At 33.8% G+C, this 22,132-nt stretch overlaps 1 protein-coding gene across 2 annotated transcripts; it reads right to left on the bottom strand.

Annotated features, from left to right (window-relative positions):
- Positions 1-3,594: 3,594 nt before the first annotated feature.
- On the bottom strand, positions 3,595-21,072 carry siz (Brefeldin-resistant Arf-GEF family protein schizo). Of its 2 annotated transcripts, none has more exons than XM_065362726.1 (12): positions 20,562-21,072; positions 20,331-20,390; positions 20,052-20,255; positions 19,525-19,984; positions 19,024-19,458; positions 18,697-18,914; positions 18,336-18,625; positions 18,113-18,252; positions 14,325-14,547; positions 10,139-10,322; positions 9,796-9,980; positions 3,595-8,766 (listed from the first exon to the last, which is right to left on the bottom strand). In XM_065362726.1, the coding sequence occupies exons 1-12, from the start codon at positions 20,792-20,794 to the stop codon at positions 8,630-8,632; spliced, it is 2,769 nt and encodes a 922-aa protein (XP_065218798.1). In that variant the 5' UTR covers positions 20,795-21,072; the 3' UTR covers positions 3,595-8,629. The 2 variants fall into 2 exon arrangements, with proteins under 2 accessions (XP_065218798.1, XP_065218797.1); XM_065362725.1 differs by having other exon boundaries at positions 14,325-14,550.
- Positions 21,073-22,132: the final 1,060 nt, after the last annotated feature.

Raw genomic sequence — 22,132 nt, forward strand, 5'->3', positions numbered from 1 at the left:
CTTCTCGTTAATTTAGCAACCCAACTACATACCATTTCAGCAGCTCTGCTACCATTAATGCAACAACGTTAACGCAAAATCCTCCAATGTCAGCTTAGGAATCGCTCAGAGACCTAAGAGTTTGTTCTGTCAATATTTTGGAAACTTCTGCACCAATATGACAGCTCTGCTACCATGTTGAGGCTACCATCGCAAAATTGCCACGAAAATTTAAAAAAATTCAGCCACTACCTATTTATGTAAAAATAGCAACTCGATTATTTTAACCACCGTTCTGCTACCATATTAAGAATGCAACTCAAAAACCAGATGAAGCCGAACTAAAAATCAAGTAGGGTCCTTCAATTTTGTCAAGTTCTTGAATGACTCTCTAACCTTCACTTAGGGGTGGGGAGGGGGAGAGAGGAGGAGGAAGAGGGTGTCATTTTGCTTCGATATCAATGGCAGCTCTGCTACCATTTTGAGACCTCCACCGTAAAAGTTCCACTAAAATTTTGATAATTCAGTTACTAATTCATAATAGCAGCTTGATTATCATAACTAAGGAACCGCAACCACAGTTCTGCTACCATATCCTCCAATTTCAGTTCAAATTTTTCTGCTAGTTCTCGAATGTACCCTAATCTTGAAGGAGGAAGGGAGAGGGAACAACGGTATTTTGCTTCAACATACAGTGACAGCTCTGCTACCATTTTGAGGCTGTTACCAATCCACCATAAAAACCTCACCAGTTCTCAAAGTGCACGTGTACGGGAGATAGGGGTGTTCAAAGTTTTGAGGAAAATAGTAAACTTGAAAGTTGAATCAAAAACTACAAAAATGGTAAGTATACTTACTTACTTTTCAAAGTTTTACCAATTTGTGGGTCTATAGAAAAAGTTTTTTGGAGATCAGGAGATGTAAGGAGATGTAGTGAAAATCAGTGTTGCCACGTTTTGAGCATCTTCTAAAATTAGCTCAAAGGCGCAGCCAAGTTATTCTCAAGAAGGGGGTAAAATTAGATTTTTAAGCACAAAATTTCTGAAAACCTTTATTTCTCCATCACATCACATTCATGATCAAAAATTCTGAAAAAATCACTCCAGCTAAAGATTACCAGTCTCCTTAAAAGGTGGAAATTGAGCAAATAGACCCATTTTCATCAATTTCACTTCACATTCAATTTTAAGAAGGAAAGTTCCAATTTTTGAAAATATGGTTTTGAATTGATGGAAATACATTTATGTCCATTTTCTATTTGCACAAAATTTCGACCTTTTAAGAAAAGAAGTTGAAGTTGTATTTTCTGGTATTCTTTGGAATTTTCAAAATCGAAAATACGAAAAAATGTCACCCAAATTTTTAGATAAGTCAATGAGCATGAAAAGTTGAACTTGAGGTTATGTTTTCAGACTTTTTGAGCGTGGACCCCATGAGGAATATCATTTTCAATTTTTTCAGCTAATTTTCGGTGCTCAAAAAGGTGGCAACACTGATTTTTACCTCATATTCAAAAAGCTCTTCTATGAGCCCACAAACTGACACAAGTTCCAAAAGTGTACCATTTGTAGATTGTTGACCCCACTCGAACTTCAACAATAGCCCGGTTTTCCTCAAAATTTTGACCACCCATCGCCTGGCCCTATCTCCCCTATAAATAATGCACTTTGAAAACTGCAGTTTCAGCCATTTGTAATCTCTCATCGAGATCCAACCACATAAAAAATATTTTAAAAATCGCCGGCGATTTGACATGGAATGACTCAATGACAACTGGATCATCATAACGATAGCTCTGCTACCATCTCGAGAATTTAACCCAGGGACAGAATAATGGAAGATGGGCGATTTGAGAGGGGCACATCATGTGAAAGAACCAATCTCTAATAATTGATACGAGTTTATACCGCGGATACTTCACAAAATGAGTAAACTCGATGACAGCTCTGCTACCATTTTGAAGTAACCATTGGGTCATTCCACGTCAATTAGACTAAGAAGTGGTAGGGGGGTTCGGCGATTTTTTTGAAATTTTTCCTGTAGAAAGACTTTCCGAAGGAATGACCAATGGCGCAAATCGCAGCCCTCTGGCCTGGCCCATTTTAAAAGACAGCCAGGAGGTGTCAAAGTTTTCAGTGAACCTAAATTATCATCTATTTCAGCAGTGGTTTACTCCATAACCGCGATACGTACCAAAATGGAACATTTTCCTATAATTAGGGGTTTTGAAAAGCTTTTTGGTGATATCATAAAAATCAGTGTTGCTACTTTTTTTCGTACAAAAAATTAGCTCAAAAAGTTCTGAAACGAAGGTTTTACATCGTTCCGACTCTCAAAAATTCTGAAAAAATATATTGTGGACAACTTTGCATGCTGAACAACATATTAAAAAATTAGGATGGTAACATGTTGCAAAGTTGATTATAAAAAATTTAAAGTTTCCGAAAAAATGCGATTTTTTGATTTAAAACATGAAAAAAAGTTTTGATAGGTGAAGTTGACCCATTTGACCCTTATTTTTACGTATCTGTTGAAAAATTTGAAAAAACCCTTCCTCACACAAAAATCAAAATTCGAGAAATGAAAGAATTTTTATTTTTTTGTTGTGAGTGTAATTTTCATCAACTTTGTCATGAAACACGTCAGAAAGAGGTCAAAATATGACAACTGAATAAATTTTAACTTTTTTTGATGTTTGAAATTGAAAATTGAATTTTTTTGAATTTTGATTTTTTTGTGAGGAGTTTATTTCATCGAGTGAAAGGGGGGTTTCAACTTTTTCAACAGATACGTAAGAAAAGAGGTCAAATGTGTCAACTTCAACTATCAAAACATTTTTTCATGTTTTAAATAAAAAAATCGCATTTTTTTCGCAAACTTTAAATTTTTTAAAATCAACTTTGCAACACGTTACCATCTCAATTTTTTAATATGTTGTTCAGCATGAAAAGTTGTCCATAATATATTTTTTTCAGAATTTTTGAGAGTCGGAACGATTTGAAAACTACGTTTCGAAACTTTTTGAGCTAATTTTTTGTACGAAAAACAGTGGCAACACTGATTTTTATGATATCACCAAAAAGCCTTTCAAAACCCTTAATTATGGGAAAATGTTCCATTTTGGTACGTACCGCGGTTATCGAGTAATCCACTGCTGAAATGGATGATATTTTAGGTTGACTGAAAACTTTGGCACTCCCTGGCTGCCTTTGAAAATGGGCTAGAGGGCTGCGATTTGCGCCATTGGTCATCCCTTCGGTAGGTCTTTCCACAGGAAAAATTTCAAAAAAATCGCTGAACCCCCCTGCCACTTCTTGGTCCAGTTGACGTGGAATGACTCCATTACAAAAACTTCCCGAAAATGTCAATACTCCCAAGTTCCAGCACTATTTTGCAATCTCATGAATCCAACAATGAAACCGTGTAGTGGGAAAGCGTCTAGGGGAGGTAATAAATACTCGTATTATGCTAATGGATAAACCCCTGATCACTTCGGCTTCAAGTCTTACCCAACAACTATCATCAGTTGCAGCTTCACTACAATACAACCCCCATTCGCAAAAAATCGTTCCATCTAAAAGGAACCAATCTCCGCGAAATAAAAACTACATAAACCAGAATTCGTTATAATTTATTATACAGTAATACGGTAAAGATATAATAATAGTATTTTAGTACGAACAAAAATTAAAATAACTGTTAATGTGATGTTAATGCCAAAAGCTCCATAAAATAACGAGTTACTACGGAATATAAAAATTTCGTAAAAAAAAAAATATTACAAAATTCCTTTATACATATCGACTACGTGCTTGAAAACGAATATACTTAATAAAAGAAGAACAAGAAGTCAAGAGTCAGCGAAATTGCACCTAGAACACGAATCTTCCTTCGGTAGATCTCAAAATACGCTAGAGAATGAAAGTTAATCGTAAAAATGTAGGATACGATAAAATAACGACGTGTGAGCGTTCACAATTTTTTAAAAATCTATAAAGATACTGAACCGATAGTGGCATAGGAAGGTAGGTACAGGTAGGTAAAGGTATCAGTATATACGAAAATACAAAAATAAAAATTTCAATAGGCCAATAGTAGCCATAATCAACTAATTAGGCAGTGGTATCAAGCACATGAGCGCCGTAGTACAACAAAACTCATCTTTTTTAATTAAAAAGTCCCTCGAAACGAAAACAAAAAGAAATCCATTACTGGGTATTAACATCATTTAAGATATACGTACGTAGATAATATATTTAGACTAGAAAATTTGGATAAGTTTTTAAGTAGGTAATGAAACCATGCGTCCGCCTATGACTAGGTATCTATCTAGCTCGGATCACATATGGTAACGAGTAATTTTGACCATGAATTTTGCGCGCGAATTTGGGTAGCTACGTCAGCTCTTTTTATTGTCTCGAGAATGCAGTCGGAAAAAGAAAAAAATCCATCGACTACGTCGTACTGCATATTTTCTCTCTTAAAAAATTAAGTTACATGAAATAAGCAAATTTAAAAATTCTGCCATGTAAAATGTAAACAAGAAGAAGACCTTACTAACTACGATATGAATAAAGATATGATTATTTCTAATTTGTGACTACGCTTAATCCAATCAATCGTTATCAAATAATTAAAATAAAACGAAGCAACACTATAAGTACATACTATAGCGAACCGGAAGCGACTCATAATGCGTACATTAATCACATAGATTTCTCGTAGAATCCATAAATAGTACGATGATTCTCAATATTACATACACAAATGTACAAAATGTATTTTTTTTTCAAATTTTCAACGCGATACTATTCATGTAGTAAGTAAACGTGTGTAAGATAAAGACAGAAGAATTCAAAAAATGCACCCATTAAGTATTTCAATAGTCTGCTTCATTTTAACCAATTTCTTGGGATATGAGGAGAAGTAAATTATCGATCATCGGAGTCTTCTATTTCTCACTTTTTATTGGCATGAAATGAAAAGAAACATGGAAAAAGAAAAATCCTTACACTCATTTGAGATTTAAAAAAAAATACATTCCGTTTTTTTTAATTGCACAGACTGAACCAGCAATCGACATTTGGATAGGACACGTTTTGAATCCCCCCCTCCCATCATTCTCTTTCAAAGGAGAAACAAATCGCTAGAAAATACCACTCTAATTCCAAAATCGATAATTTTCCACAGCAGATGAGCAACGTCAATCAAATCACATAATTCTTTATGTACTTCTCCGTTTTCTAACAATTCTTCTCAGAAAAATAAAATTCAAATGAAGTCACACTTAAAACATTGCCAATGCTAATTTTATCAAAATACGTAAGTGTACGTGAAATCAGATAAATCCGTACTAAATGAAACGTAAAAAATGGCAAAATTCAGATTCAATTTCATGAACTAATTAAATTTAATCTGAAAACTGACCACATTCAATTACTTGTAATTTTAATAAGTTTTTTTCCTCATAAAATAAAGTAAGTTAATTCAAATAAAATTGACGTAAGCGATTAATTTGATTTCAGAATTATGTGAATTTTAGTGCACAGGTACCTATAATTATTTTTGTATCATGATACGAGTATGAACTTCCACTCATATTTTTAAATTATATTTTGTTCAAAAAAGGGCAGTTGTTTAGAAAACAGTACATCGCGATTCAATTTATTGTAGAATAAAGTTCCATAGAAATCTATGAAGTGAACATATTAGGTACTTACTCAAAAAAGATCAATAAAATTACTATTTTTTAAAAAAAAGATAACGAAAAAAATTACTCACGAATTTCTACTATGTACTTTAAATGGTTGAAAATTAATAGAAAGTTGAAATGAACCAAATTACATAAATTTATGTTTCACTTTTGGTTTTCAAAAATTGAAAATGAAGAAATTTGGAGAATTATTTTGGGATTTAAAAATAATAATATTTGAGTAAAATACATTCAAAAAATTAAATTCATAAGAAAACTGGTTAAAAATAACGCAAAAATCGTGAAATGAAAAAATCTTTCAAGACTGTTCAAAATAGGGCAAAAAGTTTCCAAAATACCTAAAATTCATCTTTAAAAATTTTTCATAATAACGTCTTAGAATTTATGAAAAAAAAAGTAACTTTTTGGTTGTAATGGGAGGGGGAGAGGATGGACGAATTTCAACGATTTTTTAACTTCAAGAAACTTTCAAAACTACTTACGTACTTATCATCCTCTCCCCTCTCATTTTTAGACCACTTTTACGATGATTTAAATAATTTCGATAACGTTTCTTGCAATTCTGTAACATTTTAACAAGTTTAATGGAATTTTTTTTATGATTTTCTGGAAACTGAGCGTTTCGATTCATCCATTTTATAAACACTATTTGAATCGATTTTTCGAGTTTTATTACTGAGAAATGTGGTTTAGAGATGATTTAAATCAAATTTTCATGATTACCTAATGATTGAAACCTTTGCGATTCATTTCATCCTGAGGCAAATGGTGACAGTTAATAGTGCTTTTTTTGGCTTTTTTGAGGGTAAATGCTTTTAAATTTTCGTACTTTTAGCCAAATAGGCTGAAATTATGTTTATTTTGTGCATTTTATCGTCGTTAAAGCTTTTACATGTAATACGAGTAAATTGGTAAAATTGCAGCAGTTAGTTCTAATAATCCAAAAATTTATCAACTTTTACACATTTTTGAAGAGAAAAAATTCAAAATATTTTTTAAAAACATGAGTGGGAAAACTGAAAAATGGAAGTTTCAATTTGTATTTTTCAATTTTCAGTTTTCATTTTTTTTCTTTTCCGATTTCAGTTTGGTTTTAGTTTTACCCCCCTTTTTTCATTTTCTTCTTTTAGTTCATTTTGATTCAAGTTGCAAATCAAAACAATTTCAGTTTATAAAATAGTAAGTGGAAAATTCATTTCTGCAATTTTTTGATAATTTTTTCTATTTTCTAATCGAGAGTTAATAAATATAATTCAGATTAGAAAATGTTTCCTCATTTGAAAATTAATGACGAGAAACCAAAAATATCTGTCCCTTCTCATCACAATTGCAATATTTTGAGAAAAAAATAACCCCTTTTTTAACACCATGTACTCCACCCTCCCCCTTCCCAGACCCTATCTCGATAATTTACTTCTCCCTATCAATATCCAGTGCTATTTCAGTGCAATTGCTATGTAGAACACAGCTCTCAAGATAGAAAACAATCTCAACACGAGTGCATTTGTGAATCCATGCAACAAAAAAAAAATTTAAAAAAATGGGGAAAAATAAACCTAGGAAATATTCATACACAGTTAATATGTAAATTAAGTACACCCTAATTTTTTTTAAGTACACACCGAGATACACCTTCTCTATACTATGTACGCCAAAATCCGGCCATTGCATTGCTTCAACAATCCAACATATATACTGACTAGTAATTCGTAACTAAATATCACTTCGGGTTTAGAGAAGCGATCGCGAACGCTGTACGCGTTATTTTGCGCGTTACATACTTATTTTGAAAAATAATACGAGTACAAAAAAAAAACACACAAAAATATAAATAACTCTAAATCTACGAGTACAAAAGAAAGAAAAAAAAGAGAAAAAAGAGGAGAAAAATTATAAAATGGTAATTTACGCTATAAACGCGCGCGTGTCGTCTTTTCTACAAAAATCACACCATCTCCATGACGTGTTAATTGTAATACTTATAGTTTTCTAGTGGTGAAGAAGAAGAATCGATGAGGTGTTTTGGTGTTGAAGAAATATGGCTCGAATTGTACCTCAGGTACGAATTAAGACTCTTGTGAAAACGAAGCTGCATTTATTTTTGTACTACTTACGATGAATAATTCCAAAAAAGAACCATTTAAAAAATTTTTATTTTTTTTAAATTTAAATTTTTTAAAATTAATAATCATTTGCTCACGAAGTAATTTTTTATCAAGGGGGGGGGGCGGAGGAGAGTAAATGACAAAATTTCTGGGCTCGTTTGTCTCTCGACAGCTCTAATTATAAAGGAACAGCAGGTGGGACAGTATTATCAATACAAAAAAAAAATGTTTCTAATTATTAATATTCTGACAGAAAAGCTTTGAAAGAAAATAATCATCTTGATTTAATCTTCAAACACCCCCATTATTGTTTGAGGAAAAAATCATCATCTCGAAGAATCGACAAAATAAATGCAACTTTATTTCACAATTATTCTCTTTGATTTGTTAGTTCATCCATCACCATCCACGAAACCCGAGCCAAATCCACCCCACCAAACCTCACCCCTCCCATCTTCACCCTTAAACCATCGTCACGAAAATTAAAAAAATCAAAATTAGTACACCACACGTAGCGAAAAATTAAAAATAAAAAAAACTCATTCACTCCACAGAAATAAAATTACAAATTAAAAAAAAACCCTGTCAAATAAAAATAAAAAAAAAACAATCAACGTGTGAAAAATATTAAAAATCTCTACATAAAACCGAACGAACGAACAAACAAAAAAAAAAAGAAAAAGAAGCTAAAAACTAACACTAGATTTAATAAAACTAGAACCCTTTGATTTCAACCATACACCGGTTAATAGCTTTGGAGATAGAGAAAACGTGATGGCAAGAAATTGCATAATATTCGTGCAGCAGGCGGCGCGGCGTCGCGAAGGTGATGTTAAGGTTTTAAACCAGCTGCCGATCTCGGTCTCGGTTTCTTTCTACCGAATTTAATAAATAAAAGCGGGTTCGATCTCCATCGAATGCCTAAATCGAGCGAACCCACGCTTCCGCTTCGTTTTCTTCGGTTATCGTCTATACGTATTCATACGAGTATTAGTGTAATAGAGTAAATTCGCAAAACAACGTCGAGAATCGAGGTTAGGTACACGGCGACGACGACGAGACATCGAGAATCGAGATACGAGACAAAAAGTACACCAAAAACAAAAGCAAAAACAAAACAAAACAAAGCGTGTAAAGTAAAATACATAGCTAAAAGGCTATCTGTATCCGTAATCCGTAAAAATGTGTAGTAAATGTAGATTTTTCATATTTTTCCGATCGATGAACACAATTCGGCCTGTGTTTATCACCTACCCCTGAATTACCAATAATTTTGGTATAGGTGGTCCATGATGATGTTGTGTATTCGAATTTATCGTTCGAATGAACCGGATTAAAAACGATCCATTGGCTGGGATCGATTAATCGGTTACAACACACTTTTTGTTGATAGGCCGAAACATTTTTTTATAATCATGGTACTTAATAAATTAAATCAGTCTTTTACGTGTGTGTCTTATGTAAAAAGAGAGAAAAAAAATAGAAAAAAAATACTTAATACATTCGCATAATAAATCTACATTACTACGTTATTTTAATATATACAACATATATTAAGTTGGACACAGGTACACGCGCACATGATCTCGTGTAAAAGTGCATAAATGTGTTTGTAGGTGCGAATACAACAACGCAATAAATAGTAATTCAAGGTACAGTGCAATACACACATTACACGTAGTACCTACATGATTAAATTAGTAATCAAACGGTAACTGTTCAAATTGTTCAATCAATCGATCGCACATTATCCGGATAAAAATACCATATTATAAAAAAGAAAGAAACTCGAGTCTCAAAGAAAGCCATAATCTATAAAAATCGTAGCATTAAAACGTAAACTGTCCGGAGAGGGTTTTTCCAACTCCGTGCTTTTCACATACTACGACATGACATCGCCGTAAGTAGTCTAATAAATCCCCTACTTTTACCGAAGTAAATTTTTAGTAGTAATGTAATAGGTACGTAGTAGGTAATTAAGTATTGCGTGGAATTAACCTTGATCGTGAATATCGAGCAACGAATTACTCAAGTTGGACCTCTTCAACATACCGGCACCTTGATCGCCGTTCGAGTGTTCCTCTTGACCAGGAGTCATCGTCGGATACGCGTGAAGACACTGGCATACTTCGATATCAGCTACGCCGCTGTCGCGATTTTCTGAACTGTTGCTAGTGTTGCATCTGTGGACCAGAAAGATACAGAAATTAGATATTTGATCATCTGAATAGTTTTGCGAAGCCGAAGAAGAGAAAAAAAATTCGAAATTAGAGTTCAATCGATGAACGATGACCGATGCGATGGGATGGTTCATCGGGCAATTTATAGACGAGTACGGTACCTGTTCGTTCGACCGGCTTTCTGGCGTTCTAATTCGATTCGGATATTCTCCATAGCATCCATTTCCATAATCGATTCGCGTATGTCTTCGACGAATTTCGTACGATCGTGATCGTTGCGAGCGTTGAACGTAATCAATACCTCGTTATCGACTCGTTGCGATAATTGTATGCCGAATTGATAATCTACATTGAATGAAAAAAAAGAAAAATCAATTCGTTAATCGATAGGTTAATGAACAGGTAAATCGAGTCTACGAGTAGGTATAAATTATGATACGAAATTGTTCCACATGAAGAAGCAAAGAGAAAAATAATAAATGAACAAACAACTCTCAATGTTACTTCAGAACTTCTGAATTTCTTTCACTCAGAGCAAGTAAAATTTTTCGGCAGGGAAAGGAAATTTTGAGCTCCTCAATCTTCCAAAAATGTTTCACATATGAATTTTGAATTTGAAGAAGATATTATTTTAAGTTAATTCAACCAAGGTTTTGATTTCATAACTTTGAATATTCATAAATTTTTTCAACAAATTCCAAAACTCGTTAATTTTTTTTTGAAAAAATTTCCAGTTGGTGCTCGGGATTTTCTAGAAGGGGGGAAGGGAAGAATCATCCATTTTAACGATATTACATAAATCAGAACAAATTTCACAGTTTTAAATCCACTAAATACAAAGATACATTTCTGGAAAAAAATTGTTGGTTTTCATAAAAAATTATCTGAAATGTGGTTTTTGGAAGTGAGTTGAGCCAGGAAGCCCTCCGTTCCCTCCTCTTTTTAAGAATATGAAAAGTCGAGAAAAATATTTTCATAAAAAATAATTCATCATTTTTCAGATAAGCTACAGTCATTGCAACTTGATGAGATGAGCTTCCTAGCATTGCTTGGAGGACAAATGAAGGTTTTTTCTTGGAAAGGGATAGTTTAAAAAAAAAAATTGACACAGAGATTAAAATTTAAAAAAATATATATATCAATAATTCTAATTAATTGCTTTTCATTTTTTTCAACTTTGGGGGCCTCTATAGCATAAGATGATCGATGAGAGTTCGTTTTTTTTGTGACATTTTTTAGAAGGCTCAAGAGGATTGCTTCTCAATTTTCTATGAAATTTGACGCACTCTAGCGAAAAATCAAGTCCATATGACCTCAGCAAGACGTAGGTAAAAATGTCAAATTTTTAGGCCAATATTTAGCTCGAAGCTGAAAAAATTTCAACGTTTTTGAAATGTTTCAAAAATAGAAAAAATTATTAGTTCAAAATGATTTAAACCATTGCAAAAGCCCAACGTTCATTTTTGTCAAGTTCAGGAGACTTCATTCTGATGAAAAATATCAAAAAATCACCAGAACCCAAAAAAAGAGAAATTTTTTTCGGGACTCATGAAAAGTATTTAAATCTTTCAAACTTTGATTTCTGACTCACCCTACAAACGTGAAATTTTCCCTACCTCTTATTTGAGTCATTTGATCATAATTTTTTGCCAAATTCCATCAAATTAAAAAAAAATCTAAATAGAAGGACTAATATTGTTTGAAGGACGCGGGAAAGGATCTTTTTTGAGAAATTCCAAAAAATTTGTACGGACTTTTATTTGTAAAATAAACTTGAGCTTTTCACATCAATTCAATAATTATATTTTGATGGTTTCATGGAAAAAGAGCTTCACACGAATTTCCAAGAAAGTCGTCAGAAATCGAAAAATGCAATAATTCAACTCTTGAAATTTTACATAAGGGTGTATTTTTGGATGCTCTGGTGATTTTTCATCATTCAGTCCAAAAATTTCTCCGTTCGTGTCTGTTAAGAGGATTCTAACTTATTTCATTAGGAGCAGATGGAATACAAAGAAAATTTTGAACAAATAAATTTGACCAATATTCAATCTTAAGGGGATGAAAATAACAGAAAAGGGAAAATCAGAACTCGTACTCATTTTTTTTTCAAAAAAAAGTAACATTCAGTAACCAAAAAAGCTCGAAAAAGTGACCAAAAAGTAACTAAAAAAGTGACAAAACATGGCCAAAACATTTTAATGCAAAAAAATTGCTGAACGAAAAAAACAAAAATTTTTCGATTAAAAACCTAAAAATGAAATTTGATAGAAACTTGTAAAATTTTGGCAAAAAACAGAATTAAAGTTGATTTTGCCAATTTTTTGGCTAAAAAAATCTGGCAAAAAGTAAAAATTTTGAACATTTAACCAAAAAAAGGAATACGAATTTACAAATTTTTGGAAAAAAATGAAATTTCTTAAAATTTTGTGCAAAAAATAACTTTTAGTAACGTTTGGTATAAAATGAGACTTCTTGGGAATTTGGAAAAAAAATCGATATTTACTTTCTACTCTAGTATTATTTCTGGCAGAAAACAAAACTTCGACACCGTAATTTTAGAAAAGGGCAGAGCTTCGTAGCAATTTTTGGCAATAAATTTGCAAAATGCAAAACTGATAATTTTTGCAAAAAACGAGACTTTTTGGAAATTATTGATAAAAAAATGATATTTTTTTTTGCATTTTTTGACCTTTTGGTAAAAAACGGGAATGTTGGTAATTTTTGGCAAAAATCTCAACTTTGAGGAGATCCATTCTTGGGGGGGGGGGGGTCAACAACAGTAAGGTTTTTTGGCAATCATTGGTAAAAAAAAAGTAATACTTCTTTGCAATTTTTATTAAAGAAGTGATAATTTTTTCTATTTTTGACAATATTAAACTTTTCGGACTTTTTGGAAAAAATGAGACTTTTTTGGAATTTTTTGTGAAAAACCACAATTTTTAGAAATTTTTAGCAAGAAACGAGGCTTTTTAGCAACTTTGAAAAGACAAGATTTGACATCATTTTAGTATTTTTGGCATAAAGCGACACATTTTTTTTTTTTCATGAAATTGGACCACGATTTAGGAAAATTGGTTTTCGAAGAATTTCCAAAAAATTAACTTTGGTACCGAAAATTTGAAAAAAAAAAAGTAGGTAACTAAAAGTCACTTTTAGTCACTTTAGTAACTTGGTTACTCGAAAAGTAACCGAGTACGAGCCCTGCAAAAATGCATGAGATATTTTTATATGAGTAAAGAAACAGTTTAAAAAATTATTCAATCTCAACTTTGATCATGGGCAGGAAGTGAGGGAGGAGGGTTAAGATCGAAAAAAAACTAAGAATTTCTCAAAATTACAGCAACATTGTTTCAATTTTGAAAACATCAATAGAAAAACTGAATCACTAGCTCCCTTCACCCTTTCACTCCGCCATTACTCGATGATCTCACAATAATTAAAAACAATCATTATACCTCCACATATTACTCTTATCTCCTCTATCCTTCCTCTAAGTCACCGAGGAAAAAACCCATATGTATACCTACGCCATGCCACACACAAACCGCGAGATTACCATGCGATAAACAACAATAAAAGGAAACCCGCCAACGCAGTAGCAAAAAATCCTCACGTTTGCCCTTGTACGTACTCACGACAACACAACCATTTATCTCGGTTGTATTCGATAAAAATCAAATGCTATAAACAGGGGAGGCGAATGCTAACAGCGAAGTCCGTAGGCGAATACATAGGTTCAACAGAGGGATACGGGGAAAAAAACAGCATAGCCACAGAGCTAACGTGTAACGGTGTAAGAGCAGAAGCACACACATCATACATATGGAACACATGTCAGACGTCAGAACAGCAATCGAGTCGTCAGGGACCCAAGGATAAAGTATAGCTGTAGGTATATTCGGCGTCTCTTTTTCTTGCTCTACATAAGGGTATATAGTAATTTCCGTCGCATTGTTTCTACAAACACCAATACAACAACACATACGTCGTGTCTATAGAGTAGATGAACATAGCTCATGTCGAATTTCACATTTCACATCTCCTCTGTACACTTATTGAGGTAAAAGGAAAAGAGAACCACGAACACGAACGACCCTTATCGTGTAAACGTCGTCGTTTGTCGAGTACCTTAACGCACTTGAAACTCTCACTCGACAATTTTAGCTCTCGTGGTACCTACCTAATCTACCTACCTACACGACATTGCAAATGTGCAGACGACAGACGTCGTCATCGTCGACGTATTAGCGTCGAAAATCGATAATTTACATACATGCTATGTTAGCCCTTGCCCCCCGGCCCCTTCGGTGGCTCGTGATGGAATCTAGACACACGATGACTTACGTTGCGTCTTAAAGGTAGACACTTGTAATCCGGATAACGATAAGCTTTTGCGGAACGTGTACGTAACGTTGTTTTTCTTCTTGCTGAGTATTTTCGTAATCACGAGCAGATCGTTGAACAGGAACACTTCTCTTTGATGCAAACCAGTCCGTTCTTTTTTATTCACATCCAATACTTCGTACAGTCTACAGTAGCAAACCAATCGACGATGTGGTAACGCCAACTGCTGTGAAAAAAATAAAAAAAACAAATACAATGTTACTCCGGTGTGTTTTTTTTCTGTTTACAAATCTGAATCGCTATAGCTGAAAAATATCGTTACAGATTCAAGGTGAAATTATATAGAAAAAAAAATAATAAAAATAAGTAAAACAATACTCGTAGTACTTATTAAAAAAAAAAAAAATGAACTTAATGTGCGTCTATATAAATCGATAAAAGTAGGAAAAAAATTTCTTTACACGGTCGAGTTCGTTTTCGCGAACGTTTTTAATTATTCTTTCACCATAATTATGTCGTGTTATAAACTACGCCTATGCATGAAGTTTTTCCCCCTCGCTCTACCTCTCGCTGGTCTGTTTTTCCTCCTTACTATATTATACAGTCGCCACTTAAATGTACGAGTATGTGGATATTTTTATAATATACGAATTTCGAATACGAAACGCACCACGAAGTCGCCTTTTGTCTACACACAATGATGGGAATTTCAACCATTCGTACGAAAGGATTAAATTTTCTAGCTGGTAATACATACAAGTAGGTAAATGTAGACGTACGAATGAGTATACCTTCTCTAGTCGATTGCAGCTTTCGTACCTGCGTATTTAAGCGCGTAATATGTTCATCGTACATGTAATTAGTAATATGCCAGTACGATAATATCGTATTGACGATGATGACCGAGTATAAAAAAAAATAAAAATAAAGAAATATACAACAACGATACGCCCTAATTAAATCTTTCTCGGTGGCTCAGTCTTGGCCGGATTGACTGCCCTCTTGTATGGTTTTAATATCGCAAACGCCCACAAAATGAGCTGCCTCTGTATATTCTGTATATTCTCGTCATAAGTTCATACGTACATAATGTCTGTATTATCTTTTTTCAGTGTTTTGAATAATTTCGAATCTAGATAAGACTATCGAAATGAAGCAGATAATGATGAATTTATTTGTTGAAAATTTTTCAAAAACGTAGAACAACGTTGGTAATTTTCCACATCAAGTAGGTAGTAATTATCAACAAAAATTGTACGTATTTGACTTGGCTAAATATTGATTGATTCTAGCTAGATCATCTTGAAGTATAAGAAAAGAAAGTTTGGAGACGAATCGATTTTAGAGAAGGCTCTTGAGTTTCGCAAAATCCAAAAAAAGTTCCAATCGACAAAAATAGCTCAGAAAAGATCTGTGATTCAAAAAGTGCCAGCAGAGTAGAAGAGGATAGCTCAAAAAATCCGCTCAGGAGGGGAAAGATTTCCAAAAGCACAAATTTATCCACTAAACAAGCGAGAAAACAACATCCTCTCCCTCCAAAGACGAAGACTCCGGGAAAATCTTTCGGAAAACATAAAAATGCATCCTTCAAGATGCAAAAAAACATCATTATTTCTCAGCAAACAATCTGAATCATGAAAATTATCACTCTGACAGCTACATAACTTTCAATTTGTCGATTTTCCAGCTCCTCAAACAGGAGAAGGGGAAGGGGGAGGAAATGAAAAGCTAGCACACAGGCATCTTCAACTCTCCTATTCTCTAGCTTCTTCTGAGCAAACTTTCATACCATAAACTGTCTTTCACTGGAAGAAATTTCACAAGTACTTTCCAGCTCAACTTTATGGACTACTCAAAAACTGATTACTAGGGCTAGGATTTTTATGATAATGCTTTTTTTTTGTAGCAACACCCTATACGGCATAAATATATTTTCTTTGCGTTTCATTCCATTCTGAGGCGAATGGTGAAAGTTGATAGTGCTTTTTTTTGCTTTTTTTGGGTGTAAATGCTTTAAAATGCTTATTTTGGGCAAAAAAGGCGAAAATTTTGCTTTTTTGGGGCTTTTTTTCGTCGTTAGTGCTTTTTTTGGTAAAAAATTGGTAAAATGAAGAAATTAGTTCCAAAAATACAAAAATTTATCGACTTTTTGCACATTTTTGAAAAAAAAATAGTTGTTAAAAAAAGATGAGTTCAAAAAAACAAGGGAGGAAAAACTGAAAAATAACAGATTCAGTTTTCATTTTTCAATTTTTATTTCATTCTATTTTTTATTAAGTTTTTAGTTTCAGTTTTTTCCTTTTTTTTCTCCTTTTCATCTTTTAGTTCATTTTGGTTAAAGTTGTACACATATTTAAAGGAGGTATCTTGCTCGGTTTGAAAAAACCTTTATTTTGATATGTAACATGGTAGGATTTGATAGCGCTTGTTTTTGCTTTTTTCTTACATTTTTATTGCTTTTTTATAGCGCTTAAAATGTGTTTGATAGCGCTTGAAAATCCTAGCCCTACTGATTACGAACTACGAAGAAATCAAAGATCAGAAAATCTTCCAAAACCAATACTGCTCATCATTTGAGCATTTAGTCGATTTTCGAATTGAGTCCTAAATCGACAAAAATCGATCTTTTCCGATCCATTTCGAAAAAAAAAACGAAATCGATCCTAGATTTGAATTTCCGATGGCTTTCGATAGACGAAATTTGAGAAATCTAATCGAATATGTACTTGTTTTGAAATCGGATCTATCGATAAAATCAGAAGCAGATTATCGACATAAATTGATAAAATTTCAAAATAAATTAGTCGAAGTCGAAATGATCAAGATTCAAAGAAATCCAAAGTTACAAAATTTCATGCCAACATTCACAGATCTTTCTTCCGATAAAAATCGATATATCGAATTGAATGAAATCAGTGAATGTTGAAATCGATCGCTCAATTTCAAGATGGACACAAAACCTCGAATTGATGAACCGATCAAAAAAAATTTCATTTCAAATCAATGGATACTGATCATAGATCCGTTAAATCACGATTAATTATCGATAATCGAAATCGAAAAACATCGATTATCGAATTTCTAGGACAAATAATCAATCATTTGAATTCTTTGATACAGTTCACTGCAAAGGAATCGTCACAGATCGAACCAAAATCACTTCATTTCTATCATCGATTCTTTCGAAGAACTACTCAGCAACCAGTTCGGTGGAAAAACTCAACTCATTTCCCCGAGCTTTTCACAATACTGTGACAAGACACTACGTAATCCGAATGGTGCACTTTCAGAATCCCTCGCGACCACCATAATAGTAACAATTTACATAGAAAATAATATTAAAGCAATCGAGCGTACACGATTATTTATTGTTTCCTACAATAACGTCGGAATCTTTCGCAAAAAGGTCACAAACACTTTGTCATGCCTATTCTGTTTTCTCCGCTTTTACGATTGTGTATAAATTTGAAAATACGAGTACGTTTCAACGACCTTCGGGCGTAATATTTACGTCGTCGCAACGTTTGCAATAACATCGACAACTTAGTCTTCTCAATGAGGCAAATAAATTTCGAGTGCTGGTAGTTTGCTTTTTTTTTATCGTATCTTATCGATTTCTCATTCCCAAGTTGAAGATAGAAAGGAAAAAAAAAGCATCGACGAAATTCACCTTTCGTAGAAATACGTCGAGGATAAATGATGCATGATGAAATGGCAAAAAGGGTAGTAAAATCCGTACCTATGGTTTTATATCTACTATACGAGGTTTATTAAAACGAAATATTTACCATTTTAATTCCAACTATGGTCGAGTGCACTTTCATCACTTGAGATACATGATCGTTTCCGGGTTTGAATTCGTTCGCTTTGATTCGTTCGTAGATTCCGACTAACATATCTCTGTCGATATCACAGCCGTCGTCGACTCCTGAAACATCAAAGATGAATTAGAGATTTTTCTTAAAATGAATAATTGACGAATTGAAAACCTGTAGCGATGAAAGATCATACCTCTTAGATTTTTAATGAAACCATCCAGCGTCATTTTCATCTCAGCTTTAATGCATGGTTTGTGTAAATCGGTGTTTAGCATGACGATAGCGAAGGCTAAAATAAATACTGTATCTAAGGATCGGAATTTCGATATCACGTCTCTGTTACAGCGACAATATCGATGGCTGAATACTTCCATGAGTCTTTCGATTTTCTGTGCTTCGCCTGGCATTCGGAAGTACGTTTGGTATTTACGAAGAGCAACGTCTATTTGCATTCCGGATAAATCTAGCTCGTTGACGAAACACCTGTTTGGATACAAGTTATTTTTAAAAAAAGGCCAAAATTGGCTTTGAAAATGGGCAAAGTGTAAACTTACTCTAATACTGCACTGTTGAACTGGTTCTGAACATTGCCCAAGTATTCGCCGATCATTTGCTTACTCAGACCTTTTCTAGCGATTAGGAATTTGGCTACAGCTTGAGGAGTATTATCGAGGAAACCGTTCTGCATTAAATAACTGATACCTTTTTCTGGTTTCTTATTGAATAAATTCAGTCCAACTCTGTATTGACGTTTTCTGGTCGCTTCAGAAACCTGAAACATCAACAATTAATTAAAAATTGAACAGAATTTTCACATTTTGAGCTTCAATTTGAAAAAAAAAAATCAAATCGAAAATATAAAATGATGGAGTAACTCTTACTTGAGGTTTTTTATTCCACGACCCGATACTCCCCGAGTAATTCGACATGCTAATAGATGAAGAATGTGAAGCATTCATCGTTGAACTAGAATCACTACTCGATGACTGTACGCTGGACATACTTCCACTATGTTTAGTTTTACCAAAAGACATATCGGAATTCGACAGCAAACTCTGATTACTATCGTTGGATTTGAACGATATAGACGAAGTTCGTTTGGGAACTTCCGGCGGTACTTTTTTCGGCGTTGACATCTGAGATAACGATGAAGGCACATGGTATTGTGATGCATTATAATACAAGTACTGATTGGAGTATTTCTTTTGGTAGGCAGTATGATACTGGAATGCGACAGGAGAGCTGGAATTGCACGACGACATGAGCGTTTGATACGTTCTGGATACTTCAACCGAACCGGAATGATTTTGCGGAACCTGATCGATTATCCGATTAATAATACAATCGTGAAACAAAAGCCATTAACGACAGAGTACAATTACCTTTAAGCAATACGAGCTGTTGCAAACGTTTATCGGCGAAGGTGTATTCATACAGCAGGCCGAACATGTTGTTGAGACATTTGCGCAACAGTAATTACAACTTGTGCAACGGCCAGCGTACGTACGAGGTAGAGAATTCGTACCGTTTTCTAGCTCCGGTAAACGTTTCTCTTTCATAGAAAGAGATCTTATTGGTGTGACGTTGGCTTGCACACAAGATGAATTTTTCGGCTCGCAATATTCCACGTGAGGATGGGTAGAATTTGAAGTATTTTCGATACGTCTGCTAACTCGTTTTTCACCTTTGGCCATGGCAGTGATATCGGTGAACTTTTTTATAAGCATGTAACGCCTGAATGCACGCTGTATGGTTACGGCAGCGTTTCTCGCTTTCGCTCCTCCATATTTGCGTTCTATCATTTCGATTTGCTTTTCTAGTAAGTCTTGAGATAATTCGTAACTGCAATTTGAACAGATGTGTTATATCTATCAACTTTGTTTACACTAGCGATATGTTAATTACCAACCTCATTACGGTTCGCGAATGATTCACGAATTCGGACGAGTTATTACGTATATTGTTGTTATTACTGTGAGCATTGTACCATTGGTAATGATAAGGCTCAGTGAAGTTAGCCGCTGATTTATAATTGTCATTCAGGTCTTCTTCGTTAAGGTCATCGATATCGCCGTTTAGTTCTTCTTCATCGTATTCGTTGCACTCTTCGTTACTGCGAACACGTACAGAATATTGGAAATTTTGCAACCTTAATACATATAAATCACTAATCGATGGAAATATTTACCCATCTCGTCCGTCTCCGACCGATCCATTCATATAATTCTGTCTGATTTTTTCCGAAGACCTGAAGCAAAACACCAAACGATAAAATATGTCAACGGATTGTAAACAATTACAAATAATTACATTCATTGTAATACGTTGACGCCAAACAATAGGTATATTTTCGACATCGACAGGAAGTAAATTGAAAATCGTTTTGAATGTATTTATACTGATCTAGGGTAACACTTACCGTTCGCTGTACATTCGTCTCAAGTCGACGATGTCTAGTTCGAATTTTAACTTTGAGTTTTCGCATATTAACAAATCTCTTTCCGTTTTCACTGTATTTAGCTCGGATTTTAGTCGAGCTATTTCTTGATTCTGCTTATTGATTATGTTCAAACTGTCTTCCAACGTTATGTTTCTTCGGTCGATTTGATGGTAGTAGTCGTATGATACATCTTTATCATTATTCTTATTCATAATTCCGATCCAGGTGATCAAAAACTAGAGAAAGTAAATCACAACTTTACTTCATCAATCCGAAAATGGAAATTACTCAGCGAATTGTCACATCGTACGCGTCGAACAAGATGAAAATAACGTGTCAGAATTCACTTAGAACTACATTTCCGACTTTTTTTTCAAACATACGGGCATCACATTTACGAAATCATCAATTTTTTACAACATAATCACAACAGCTGTTTGTATATTATGGACCTACTTCGCCTGAAGAAAAGTGTGAGACAGACATCGTGGGAAATGGGCAAATCTTACGTTGTATTGGTTTTGTGACGTAAGCGCGATATGAGCGCTACCTGTGGTGAAGTTGCAGTAGTAACGTTTCATGTTTTTGATTGGCTGAATTCTGAATCTTTCATTGCTTCCTAAAATATTTTTCTTTCTTTTTAAAATTTTTTTGATAAAAATAAAATTTTCACATTTTGAATTTGATTGAATTGAATCTGACAAGGGAACCTCTCGAAGGTGTCCGGCTCTGATTTAAATTAAACAGAACCGCGATTTTTGGAAAGAGTATGATTAGTATGATTATGATCTGATCTGACTCTGAGTCCTGAGTCTGACTCAGAGTCAGAATTTCTGAAATCCCCGTAGCGGTCGTAGCAAATAAAATTCTTATGGTCAATTCTCAGTTTTATTCATGTATCTAGCTAGCTACCCAGATTTCTGATTTTTGTCGAATTTTTGAAAATTCAAAATCGACTATTTTTGACGAAGTAGTCATTAGATTAGATAAGCTTTTTAAAAAAATGTATGCTTACTCGTTCACTGTTCAGTAAAAATGATGGAAAATAATCCTGAAACTACATACACCAATATCATAATAATGTAGTAACACCTTCAAACCTAATTTCACCATTTCAGGCATATTTCTGGCCATTCTAGAATTTCCAGTACGATTCTCGATTCCTCCAGAAGTCCGGACTTTTGAAATTTAATTTTTTCAGAAGGTGTGAAAATAAATTTGGGCAGCTAAAAATCCTAGGCAAAAATCGCGGTCCCATGCAAATCAAAAGCGGTCGATCCGAGACGTAATCTTGTGACTCGTAAGTGAACAGTTCTCAAAAATTTATAGATAATATACTCGTAGTTTTAGGTTTCAAGAACAAGAACAGTAAAAAAATATGATTAAAAATAATTTCTAATAATTTAAACCCAAAAAAAAAGGTTATGAAAATTAAAGAAGTGAGATTTTTGTTTTCTTAGGTAATTAATATCAAACTGGAAGAAACATTTCACAACAACACTAAGTTTGATTAAAACACGTTGATATAACGTTACTTTAGTACCTACCTA

This window comes from Planococcus citri, chromosome 4, assembly GCF_950023065.1.
Source record: "Planococcus citri chromosome 4, ihPlaCitr1.1, whole genome shotgun sequence".
Classification (NCBI taxonomy): Eukaryota; Metazoa; Arthropoda; class Insecta; order Hemiptera; family Pseudococcidae; genus Planococcus; species Planococcus citri.